The 12,856-nt window shown below is 38.1% G+C and overlaps 1 protein-coding gene across 1 annotated transcript in view; it reads left to right on the plus strand.

Moving 5' to 3' along the window:
• SLC25A36 (solute carrier family 25 member 36) overlaps positions 1–12,856 on the plus strand; it is a 31,101-nt gene that overhangs the window by 3,603 nt on the left and 14,642 nt on the right. Inside the window, exons 2-4 of the mRNA XM_071751828.1 lie at positions 5,730–5,900; positions 9,326–9,403; positions 12,052–12,152. Of these exons, the coding sequence (XP_071607929.1) occupies positions 5,730–5,900; positions 9,326–9,403; positions 12,052–12,152 (350 nt within the window). The remainder of the gene's footprint in view (positions 1–5,729; positions 5,901–9,325; positions 9,404–12,051; positions 12,153–12,856) is intronic.

Below are 12,856 nucleotides of genomic sequence, written 5' to 3' on the forward strand. Positions count from 1 at the left end.
GAGCCATAACTGAGTTGCCAAACACCTGGACCCTCCTCTACCCTGAAATACATTCCTGCCATAACCCTGGATGACTTGCAGAATGAGTTGTTCCTGTTGTAAGGCGTACATGAAAGTTTTAGACCTTCCTGTCCAAGCTTCAGGTTATTTTTGTGTTCAAATACTCATCTATGGGAACAAGACAGTGTTTGTTTAAAGCACTGAGGAGCTTGGGTTTTGTTCCATGAGGTTACTAAGTTGCTTGAAAATTACTCTCAGGTCTTGAGAAACTCTGAAGCTGGTATGTTTCTCAGGTTTCGTTCTGAATGACTGTTTTCAGCTGGTTTTATTTATACAGATATCATTGTAAATATTTATTTACCCTAGTTCCTAAGAGAACTAAACTCTACATGCTGGTGTTTGTTTTGGATTATGGAACCTAGTGATCCTGCTTTGCTGTGCTTGCAAATAGAAACTTAAAAAAGAAAGCAGGAAAAATGTCACATTTGGGAAATTTTGGTCTTACACTGTTAATTAGAAATAACAAGTTTGATTAGTATTTTTAGTTTAAGGTTGCTAGTTCAACTTACTCTTTCTAGGTTTCGGCAAAGAATAAGGAGTAAGGAGCTTAATTTTCTTCTGGCTGCCAGTACTGCTGGGTGTCATATTAATACTCATGATGGAAATACAATTTTAGCAGTATAATAACAGGAAAACACTGAAAATTCAGGATTAATGAGATGCATTATTGCTGTTTCAGAAAGTTGACTCTGCTAAAGCCCCTAAATAGCCTCAAAAGTGGGGTGTTATAAACTCAATATTCAGACCTCTAAGTTTTCATATGTTGCAAGACAACTCTGTGAAATTGCTGATAGATTTGGAGTAAGCAATGAAGAGATCATGAGGTGTTCAGCTGGCAAATGGGTTGGGGTTTGTTTCTTTTGATGGAGTTTTGAATTCAGTTTTCTCATTGCTTCTTTTAGCGGCCAGGATATGTGTGGAACTTTCATTTTCATAGAGGAAAGAGAAAGAGCTGGTAAAATACTGAGTGAATGTAGACTCAAGATAACAGGGTCAAAGGTTATCTTTAAGGCTTTGAGGCTGTAGTTACATATACTGTGGAAGGTGCATCTGAGACTAGCACTATGTCGTCTCCACTGTTTGGATAAAATATGGAATTACCTGAAGGAATAAAAGTTTTGTGCTTGCACTGACAGTTTCAATTCTAGGTCAGGTGACCCTGGTACTGGGAATATTAATCTGCTTTGGAGCATTTCTATGTGGCATTCAGTCCAGTGGCTGAAGCTGAAACACTCAGCTGAGAGCAGCAGCTGTCTCTGCTGTTACTTGCAGAGGTGTATGGAGATAGTAGAAGCTACTGTACTCTGGACAAAAGTCCTTACTAGGTACCCTCAACTTGCAATAATAAGGTCTTCTTGTACAGCTATCTTTGGAAGTAAAACCTGGGATTTGAATGCCAAACAGGATTAGGTTTTTGAAGCATGTGTATATTTCTTTTCTTGCAGAAATATTCAAGATTTACCTGGGGAAATGGTTTCCAGTACTGTATCTGTGTTGAGTTGCTAGCAGAGTCTAAAGCCCAGAGAGTTCCAGGTTTGTTTCTGTTTGTCCTATGAGGATAAACATCACCTGTGAGGTGCTGGGCTTCTCAATGCACATTAGGGATTAATTAAGAGCAGTTGGTGGGGTTTTTTATGGGTGGTCTTTGGAATAACCTGCAGTTTAGGAGAGCATTGTCATCTTCCTAGATTGTTGTGTCCAAGAAATGTCAAGTAGACAAGTTCCTGGTTTTAATTTTAACTCTTGTTGTTCTAAGTCTATTTTTGTGGACTTACCTGCTCTTGCTATTTTTCCCTTCAAATTACTTGGGACCTGTGGGTGAAGTCTCATGGCCTTGTATGATCAGGTGTTTCTGATGGAAAGTCAGCTTTGCAAGTGTTTCTTATACTCACTTGGCAAAGCTGAAAAAGGTTTGTTCTAAACATTGATTAGAGACAAATGTCCATTTTAGGATGGGTAATATGAGCAAGTGGTCTTCTAAAGGGCATTCATTAGAAACTCCCATGAACATTCAGACCCAGAAACTTCAGTCAACCAGGTGAAACTGGTTTTAGATAACAGAACTTTAAGTGCCAGAAATGCCACCTGTGTTATTTAGGAGAAGAATCTAACTTTCTAAATATTAAAAAATATTTTCCTAAACTATACTACTCAATCTGTGTTAAGCCACAAACTAAGAAGCAAATAAACAAAACACCTCCTCTGAAATTGAGCCTGTGAGAAGAGTAGCAGGAATGGTGGCAGCAGGGTGCTGACAATTTAGAGAAGGCTTTTGCTAAGCTGGAACTGGTGCTTGGTTGCTAATGGCCTACCAGGACTTGGAGCACGAAGAAGTAGCTGTCTCCATCACAGTATTTCTGGTAGTTTGTTAAATAAGCAAGGCCAGAAATATATTTTTAAGTAAAATACACTGTCGCTGATGCTGGGGCCAGAACAGCTGGTGTGCTGCTTAGAAGTTGCTTATTTTTACAGGGCGCATTGTTATTGAATTGTCTCTCTTTTTTGTTTACCTGCAAGCTATGTTTGCTGACAGTTTCTCATAAACAGATTTTTGTCAGGCCTTGTAATGTTTACCTTGAGGATCAGTGACCTAGATAAATCAGTGTAGTTCCTGGGTTATTCTTTGATTTAGCAGTTCAGTTCACACTCTTGTGTGAACTTGTGGATCTTGTGACTACCGAGAATGGTCTAGTTCCTCAATATATGGGTGCTTTTTCTTTCACTCTTGCAGTTCCTGATTGTATGGGGCTTTTTGAAGACTGAGGGGGTATTACATTCTGACAGATGTAGAAATTGGGGATTTTGCAAAGGCTTATTTGTGAGGAATACAGAACCACATAGCACTAGAAAAATTGTCTGCTGTCTTCATTTTTAAGTAGGCATTTGAGATCTTGTTAGAGGACAATTTTAATCAAAACTATCATTAGTTAGTGGAAGATGTTCAAACTATCCTCAGATTCTGTTGACACATCCTAAAGTTTTTAAAGAAAACAAAGCACCCAACAACACAACAGTAAGAATCTCCCAAGAGTGCTGTGTGTTTGAAATGACTTCAATGGCAGAAGATTGTCAGGATAAAGGGTGCACAGTTCCTAAAGGGAGGGCAGGTGATCAGCTGCTTCCTTTTGCATGCAAGAGTAGTGCTGGCTGCTCTTACACCAGTTGGGTATCACTGCTCAGTGCTTGCTGTAGGCTTACCTAAAAATAAGTAGCCGTGTGTGCCCTCTTCTCTAGTAACCTGGTAATAAACTGCTGAATGAAGTAATTGTGACCCATCTGTGGTGTGAGGGACTTGGTGTTTCCAGTCAGGCATCATGTGTGGTGAGGTGGTTGTGGTGCAGGAGAGCATGCAAGATAAAGCTCCATCACACTGTCAGATCTTCAACTTTGGAAAAATTTTCCAGTGCAATGTAGCTGTGGAGCCAGAAGCATTAAAGGCTACAAATTCCAAGTGGTGAAGAATGCATGCCAAGAAGAATACAACACATCTTTTCTTACCCCTTCCACAGTTTTTATCTCTAATATAAACCATACCGTGTGCCTTCTCTTGCTGTTACTGTTGCTTGAAAACAACCCCTCATTTAACCTGTCTGAAATCAAATGTAGAAAGATCTTAAAGGGAGTAGACTCCAGGGGCTCAGAAACAGAGGGGCTGTAAGAAAGGCAATAAACTCTAAAGCCAACGTCCTGCATTTGCTGCACAGGTTATGTTGCCATACAGCAGGGTCTGCTGTTGGACTGCAGGAAACATGGCACCTTGCTGTCTCTCTTGAAGATGCTTGAGCTCTAAAGCTCTGTCTTGAGCTTTGAGGGTGGGATACCTGTGGTTCTCCCGTGGTATTCATATTATGTACCTCACATGTTACAGGGTCCTACTGCTTCCAACATTGGCTAAAATAAGTATTAGCACACTCTTCTTTTTAAAAAAGGTTATCTATAGCTTACAATTAGAAGAGTGAGCAAGTGAATTGCTCATTCAGAGGTGTTTTAAACATGCTATTCTCCAAGTCTAATCTTGGAGTTAGAGGTGGGACAAGCTGCCTTTAGGCATAGTAATAGGGTACTTCTAGGTCAGTAGGTTTAAATGGAGCATTAATTGAATATCATCCAACATTATCCTAATTTGCAGCTCTTTGGTACTGTCAGTTTAATTTGTACAAACAGATTAGTTTTAGGGTGCTTTGCAAACATACCATGATTTCTGCTGTTCTCTGCAGTGTAAGGTAGTCAGCAAACTAAAAGCTGCCTTCTTCTGAAAATGGGTAAAAGAACTTGAGTCTTAGCTGTTATTTCCTACGTAATGAACTCTCCTTTGCATTTTAGATGACATTGTTTTAAAAGTACTACTGACCAAATATTACTGCCTTTTAAAGATTTTGGGGGGGGTGAGCCTGTCATTTTACAAGAAAGTAACTAATAATAATAATGTCAGAATCGCACACCAACTGTAGTTGTTGCATGAGAGAGATGAATGCTGGGCCCTTTAGAGTTTAGTACAAACTGAATTTGTGTGTTAGTAGATTTCACATTTAGTTGTTAGTAACATTAATTAATATCCAAATTTAAATACAGGGTTTTTTGTTTTTTAAAAGGTTGCATGCAGTGTCCTGATCATAATTCTAGGACGAGTATTTGGCAAAGTTAAGAGAACTGATTATAGAAAAGGTTTGAAGGAAGCAGGTTGTTTGGTTGGTTGGTTTTTTATGGTTTTTTTGTTTTTTTTTTTTTTTTTTCAATGGCAATGTCAAGGGATCTGGTTTGTCTTTGTAATCAGAATTTCTGGATTTGGTATTTTTTTCTCTCAGAGGCTGTGTGATCATAGTTAAATATATAGAAATGTAAGTATTAATAAATCAACAAGCACCAGAAGAATCCTCTGAGCATAACTGAGAAGGCAGTGTGCTCTTGGCTGTGTTCTGCTTGAGCAGGATGGGAGTAACCACTGTCAGCTCAAGTCATGCTCAGCTTGCCTTGGCTTGCTCACAGAAATGCATGGCAGACTGAAGCAAAACCTGCATGTCTTCACCTGGTTAGCCACTTGGAGCTTTTTTGTCTTCCCAGGTTATACTCTACATCACCTAATCTGTCTTTTTGTAATGGGTAGAACTTGAGAAACACTCAGAATTGCTTCTTTCACACAGTACAATGTCCAAAATACACATGGAGTTATGAAGATGTCTCCCTAAGTATCTTAATGTAATTGAATTGTAACACCACAGTTTTTACCAGTTTTTATGTATAGCCCTGTGTGTGTAATGCATAAACCTCTTCTATCCTTAAGAATTTTTGGCACCTTGCTTATGGTCAGGAGCACACGGAGCACTAAAAAAAAAAAAGTTAAAATTTAGCATAAGAAGTTAAACATTTCAGATACTGAGCTACTTTCTAGAATAGATTTGAACAAAATGTACTGAAGACTGTGCACCTTTGCTACTTTGGGAACTTTATTTTTGTCTGTTTATATTTTCATTCCGTGGTATGGGGTTAAGAAAGTGACTTCAGTTTGCTTGCCTCCAAGGACAAGTCACTACAGTATGGTCACACATGGACCAGTTGTTTCTTCACCTTTTGCAATTCTACTGCATTGTGTTTGATGTTAATTACATGTGAATATGTCCTTCAGGATTTTTATTCATGTGAAAGTGTGATGTTTGTATTTCTTTATGCAGATGTGGAGGTACTGTTGGTGCAATTCTGACATGTCCACTAGAAGTTGTGAAAACACGTTTGCAGTCCTCCTCTGTGACTCTCTACATCTCTGAAGTCCATCTGAACACTGTGAATGGTGCTAGTGTCAACAGAGTTACTAGAGTTTCCCCTGGACCTCTCCATTGTTTGAAGTAAGTGTACCTCTTTGGTTTTGGCTCATGTTGAGGAGGCAGGAGGAGAAGACAGATGTGTTGGACAGATCTGTATGAAAGATTGGACCTTAAATCTGTCATGGTGCTACCCTGAGATGACATTCTGTATTTTCATAGAATCATAGAATGGTTTAGGTTGGAAGAGACCTTAAAGATCATCCAGAGATCAGTAGGGTCAGGTTTTGCCATGATCTGGGGCATTTTGTTTGCATAGCCCTTCACTGAACTGGGACTGCCATTTGTCTCCTTGCCACCACTGCTTGAGATTTTCAGTAGCCAGCAGGAAAGCTGTTTAGTCTGAAGGACTCAAGCTTATCACTTAAGAGGAGGTACTTTTGGTATTTTGGAATTAGGTGAGTTTTTCTCCAGAAAGGACCTGCTACTGCTTTTTGTTTTGGAAAGGAGTTTATAGTACTCAGACCACTTTGTTTCCATATCTTCTAAATTTTTCTATCCTTATCTTCTAATCCCTATCATCTAAATTAGTCAGTGACAAGTAGTTTGTAGAGAACCTCTTCCATCAGCTGCAGCACAGGATTTAGGCTTGATCTGGTCGGAGGATAGAATTTGCATAACTGAGGTTTTACCCAAAGAACTAATATTGTGGCAAGGGGGAGAGCTTTGTCCAAAGCATTTGCCTTAATGGCTTCCCCTGATGGAAACTGAGCCCTTTTCCTTCTTCCCTTTATCTTTGGTTACAAATTTATCTTCCATTTAGAAATGTATCTTCATGCACAGTAGGATAAACAGATGTTTGTTTCATTTGCCCTTCTGCTAGAAGCCTGCTGTGCTTCAAACATAGTATTAAAAACCTAAAATAACGTTCTCCTTGCGAAGCAAATTCAGATTTAGGTAGAGGTAATCCACTACAAATGTCATTGCTAGGGTTTGTTTACCTTGTTGGGGGGGGTTTGTTGAGGGTTTTTTTTTTTGGTTATGGGGTTTTTTATTGGGCATGTGCGTTTTTTTTTTTTTAAGTTTGCTTCTTAGACATGTTTGTTTATCTGTAAAACATCAATGTGTATCTTCTGCTTCTTTTTTCCTTCACTTAGATGCATTTTCTTCCTGGTCAGTGTCAAACAAGAGTTGCCAAGCACCTTTTCTGGGCTTCAAGTTTTTTAAATACAGTAAATAGGAAAAAAGCCCAACCATATGACATGGCGATGGATTGTGGCAATAAAAAAATGTAGTTGCAGGACATAATTATTCTTGCTGAAGAGGCTTAAGGATGCTTAGTGGGGAAATCATAGAAATTTAGAATCATCTTGGTTGGAAAAAAAATCTTTAATATAATCAAGTTCAAGCATTAACCCCACATTACTAAGGTCACCACTAGACCATGTCCCTCAGCACTGCATCTGTGTATCATTTAAATACATCCAGGGGAGGTGATTCTGCCATTGCCCTGGGCAGCCCATTCTAGTGCCTGACAACCCTTGTGGTGAATAAGGTTTTCCTAATATTCAATCTAAACTTCCCTTGGCACAACCTAAGGCCATTTTCTCTTGTTTAATGCTCTTTACTTGGAGAAAGAGACAAATCAGACTGCATCTTTCTGTCACTATCATGCTTTTATACTTGATATTTTCTGACTTGTAAGTGTCAGGGTTTGGTTGTCTGTTCTTACACAAAGTTCAGTGCAGTGCTGCAAGGCTGACAATACTCAGTCAAAAAGCAGAGTGAATCAGGCAAATTATGTCAGAATTTCTTCCTCAGTGCTATAGATGGCTTTTACCTGTTTGCTGTAATAGTAAATGCTGGACAAAATAGCCATTTATACAAGAGTAGTTTGCTTTATTTAGTAGTTTACTTGTATTAACTTGCATATGTCTTTGATAAAGAAATATACAGGGGAACTATTTGTGTGTATTGGCCAGTGTTTCTAAATCAATGAAAACAGAGTTCTGTTTTGCAACATCTAGACAAGTAGTTGTAGTTAAGAATTAACTTTAATTCTGGTTCTGAAGCAATTACTAGAGCAGTTTGCAGTGATGGCATGCAAGCAGTCCTTGTTTTTCCTCCCATGTCCTACCATACTTTTTAAAATAGCTTGTCTGATTAACATCTAGATTGTTGGCCAGATTGATTTCACTAAAACAGTATTAATGGATATCGGCTTGCTGTTCCAGTTTACCTTGCTACATAATGGTTTTCAAATGTTTCTAAAAGCCAGAATAGGGTATAGGTATTCCAAACACTTAATTACTAGTCCTGCCTCGTTGGAGGTCTCTGCGTGCTGCTTATATCCCTATGTTTCTCCGTAAATCCCCCAAAGATGGAAGGTAACACCCCTCTGCCACCCAAACAGTCTTTCCAGAGCTGTGTTTATAGTGGACTGATTCTACAAAATGTTAGGCCTGAACTGTGGCTGTGACTCTTTGCCTGGATAACACTTCTTTTCAGTGAATCACAAACTTAAGTGACTTACCTTGCATGAGGAGGTTAAGACTCTTTTCTGTAATGAGTCAAAGGAAAACCTCTTGCTCCACTGCCCAGCAGAAGAGCTTGGGTAAGAGCACAGAAGCAGCAGTTCAGAAAAGCTAGGAGGGAATCTATGCTGGCCTCAGGGAAGGGTCACTTCTCAAGTCAGTGTTTTCTGTTTTCTTTTACTGTAGTCAAAATAATCTCTCTATCTTCCAGAAAGAATAAAGCTAAGAACCGGTTTGAAGTTGAATGTGTAGTAGATTTAAATTGTTTCTGGGGATGAGGAAGGCAGGACTTTGAAAAAACTCTTTGCTTTAACTTCTGACATGTAGCAGTGTACTATTAGGAGTCTTTTAGAATCAAACCATGGTAGAACATGCAAAACCATGTTGAGGTTGTTTGTCTTTTTGAGGAGATTGCAAAGCTGGGTACAATAAGGAGTAGAGCTAACATCTTCCTGAGCTGTTCTCTGGAAAGCAAATTATCTTTGTAAGCATCTCTCCCGTTTTGCCTTTCAGCCCCTGTCCCTCCAACCCTAAAATGTTTCCAAACATTAGGAGCCAAAAAATGATAAAAGGATGTAGAATAGAAAAATATTTTTGCCTCCTGAAAAATCTGCAACCTGTAGGTTTGTGAACATTTCCATGTTAAGTATTTTCTGCTTGGTAAGAGGAGGCTTTCTTAAACTTCCTAATGACAGATAACTTCATCGGTGTATGTGTTCCTAGCTTTGAGGTAAGTCTGTATTGACATCATAAGGCTTTACTTCTGCATTTAGTTCCTGGATTTCTGTGTCATGACAAGCAATAATGGAATTTGATTTTGTCAGTTCTTGGGAAATGACTAATTTTTTGTAGTCAGCACTGCTGTCAGTTATCAAAGATTTACGCAGAGTAAAGCTTAAAACCATGTAGTTATGGTGGACAGAGCATTCCCTGCTTTTGATTATGTTACAATATTGTCACTTTCTTGTTTTGCAGGATGATTCTGCAAAAGGAAGGTCCTCGCTCTCTCTTTAGAGGGCTGGGTCCAAATTTAGTAGGCGTTGCTCCTTCCAGGTATGTACAAATGTGTACAGTAAATGAAATAATTTTGAATAAGTTTAGGTTGCCATTTCTTATTTAGGGGGTTTGAGTTTTATTTGAAGTGAGTTTTGCAGCTGCAGTTGTAAATCCTTAACAAATAACCTTTGCTTCTGGGGAAGTTTGTGTCTGAGAAACCAAGCCACTCCCATATTCTGTAGCTCCAGTCCCACAACCCTGCACTATCTCACCTTTTGTCATCCTTTGTGCCTCTATATTTGTATTGCATGCTGTCCCTTATGCAGAGTTTTACCCAGTTAAGAAGGAAAATGCTTAAGGAGTTGCACATACAAAAGAGTTTGCACCTTTGAAAACAAAGGTAGATTTACTTTTCAGTTGATCCATCATGTTCAGGAAGTGATTGTGGGACCATAGCCTCAAAACCCTGGGTCTGTCTTCCTGAATTCTGGTGAAGCACACACTACTGTCCCCCTGCAGCAGGAAGACCATCCTGAAAATGAATCAAAAAGGGCAAGACTGGGTAGGATGACATGCTTATCTGTCCCAGAGAAAGCAGATCCAGCAGTGGGATAGACTCCAAAAGGCACTGGGGCAGTGTCAGAGAGTCCAAAGGATGAGGATGTAAATCTGCTCTAATTGGCAGTGATATTGCTCTGCGTCAGCACAAATACTGTAGCTACTCAGCTGGTGGTCAGAGTGAGGTGCAGATTATACCAGAGTTTGAACTGAACTTTACATACAAGCATTAGCCTAAATCCTGTCCAAAAATAGGAGAACATTGAAGAGTATGGAAACAAAGCTGTGTAAAGCTAATATAACTACTTAATCCTTGATAAGTTAAGTACTTTTCTGACACATTTATATTCCCTTCTATTTTCTTTGAGAGATGAGTCTTTATGTGGAAACTATATATTCCATAAATGTTTTAGTCTTTTTTGACATAGTGCCCTGTTTTTTTTTTCCATTTGCCTGAAGACAACACCTTGCTGTCTCCTGTACACCCATTTAGAGAGTATCTTAACATTTCTGGTTTAAAGTTTTTGAATTATTCTAGAAAACGTAATTAAATGAGGCTTTCCATTCAGCATTTCTGTGTCTGTTACTCGGGGTGTTGTTCTGTAGGTCTTGTGCATGAATAAGAGAAAACCATAATTTAGTCATTGGAGTACTTTTAGATTTTACTTAAGTAATTGAGAATACATAAGGTATTTTCTGCTCTGTAATTTAGCATTGCTATTTGGAGAAGCTGAAGCAATTCCAGTAGCTTTCTTTGGTCCTGATACCTGTTGGGGTATCGGCACTTCCCAGTCTGCAGAGCCTGGACTTGGGATAGTCCAGTCTGGTCTGGTTTTTTGATTACTACCTTTTCAACAGCTAATTTTTATCTGGCAATGGGTTCCATTTTATAAGTGACTGTCCTTAATGAAAAATACTCTCAATTGCAAATACTTCTTTTCAGCAAAGGTGATGTTAAATCTTCTAATTCCCTTCCTCCCCAGGTGAACTTAGCTGGTTTTCTCCCTCCCCACTAATAAAAATGTCTACTTGATATAATGTGTGGAGTTGTATAAATAAGCACATCCTCATTTCCCTCCAGCTGACTTGGTCTCCATTCAGTTCTTCATTTCAATTAAGCATTAGCTAAGTGGTTTTAACAGCAGCTCTTTGTTTAAATAAGCTGTAGAGAAGCATGTTTCATAACATGTCCAGTATACTTACCTGAGCTCAGATTCCATTTTAGAAATTACACCCATGAAGCAAGCACTTTATCTTTTTTATAATAAAAACATGTTTGCACAGCTAGTGTGGTTAATCTTATGTTCACGAAAACTTGCATGTTCATTTTTTTTTTTTCTTGGTTGTGCAAGTTTAAAGAGACTGAGTTGTAACCTTAAGGTGATTTTTAGATAAGCTTAAAGTAATTTTTTTAGCTTTCATGAATGAAAACAAGCCTTTTTCATAGTAGATTGTGTTGGCATACAGACTTCTATGTCTAGCTTTGTTTTGATACTAGCTCAGACTTGAATAAAACACAAGTTTGCTAATTTGTTGTGGTCTATTAATAGAAAAAAAATCTGTCTTCCAGTTACAGAACTAAAGAATCAAAATGTGGATAGCAGCTTCACAACTGTTGCCATATTTAAAATTTAAATATTTATACCTACAAGTTATAAAACAAAACCACAAGTTGTCAATATTTGCATCTCAAATATTAAGTGTGCTGTTTAGTTTAGAACTAAAAAGCTGTGTACGTTGTAGCTCTCTTTAAACTACAATTGAAGTGAGTTAAGGTCCATTGTAACAAATTTGATCATCTATTATTCAAGCAATATAGAATACTCTAACTTGAATCCTCAGTTGAGCAGTGTGTGGTTGCTTTCCTGGCTGAACTTCCTGGTGTCACAAAAACACTGCCATATTTCTAATTACTTATCTGTACTTCTCCTTACTAACAGTTAGCTGGAGCTTTTGTCCAAGAACAAGTTTTTAAATCGTTGTGGGTTTTTGTGTTGTTTGGTTTTGGGTTTTTTTTTTCCTTAGGATAGCCCCAGTGTTATTCAAGATTTATTCTTTATGTTCTTTATACTTGCGTTAGTGAAGTTAATGGCACTGCTCATTGGCACATAAAACATAACATAACCTGGGTCTTGTTCTAATTCTAGAGCAATATATTTTGCTGCTTACTCAAACTGCAAGGAAAAGTTGAACAATATTTTCAGTCCAGATTCAATCCAGGTACACATGATTTCAGCTGGTGTGGCAGGTAAGGATCTTTAACTTTTTAGCTTCATTCTACGGTCATATCTACAAATAGGAGGTGGCAATAAATGTGGAAAACAACAAAAAATGTTCAGTGATTGAAAAACCTTTTTGTAGTGGCTATATTTGGCCTCATGAAAGACACTATCTGGAAAATATATGTATGAAACTTTGTACTTAGGTGTTAATGAAGACATTTAACTCTGTGTATATGTGTGTGTGAATGGTCTTTTCTAGGAAAAGTTGCATGCCTTCTTTTTTAATTGTATTTGTGAGATGTGAAATGAAAACTTTCAAAACAGTAATTTTGCTCTGCATGGTATGAAGAATGTGCACTGAACTCTGATTTAATGCTTCTTAATCTGTGGTGTTTGTTTTGGGGGTTTTTTCGTCACTTTCTATTACAGCTTACTTTATTGGATTTATTTTTTCTTTCTGAAATATACCTGTAGACATTTGTCTAAATTATGTGTAACATTGCTTCCTTTGTTCAAATGTCAGTCTCTGAAGTTTGCTCTACCACTGAAGTGACATGGAAGAGCAGTTTTCTGTAGTTTTCCTACTTAATCTCTGGAAATAAATTCCTATTCTGTACTTTGTATTTTAGTGGCTACCAATGTTTCTTGCTTGATTTGTATGTTCTGTGCTTTGTTACCATTAACAAGGGGAGTGAAAAGAGCTGAGTTAAGGACTTGTGCTGGGGAAATC

This window comes from Heliangelus exortis, chromosome 9 (assembly GCF_036169615.1).
Source record: "Heliangelus exortis chromosome 9, bHelExo1.hap1, whole genome shotgun sequence".
Taxonomy (NCBI): Eukaryota; Metazoa; Chordata; class Aves; order Apodiformes; family Trochilidae; genus Heliangelus; species Heliangelus exortis.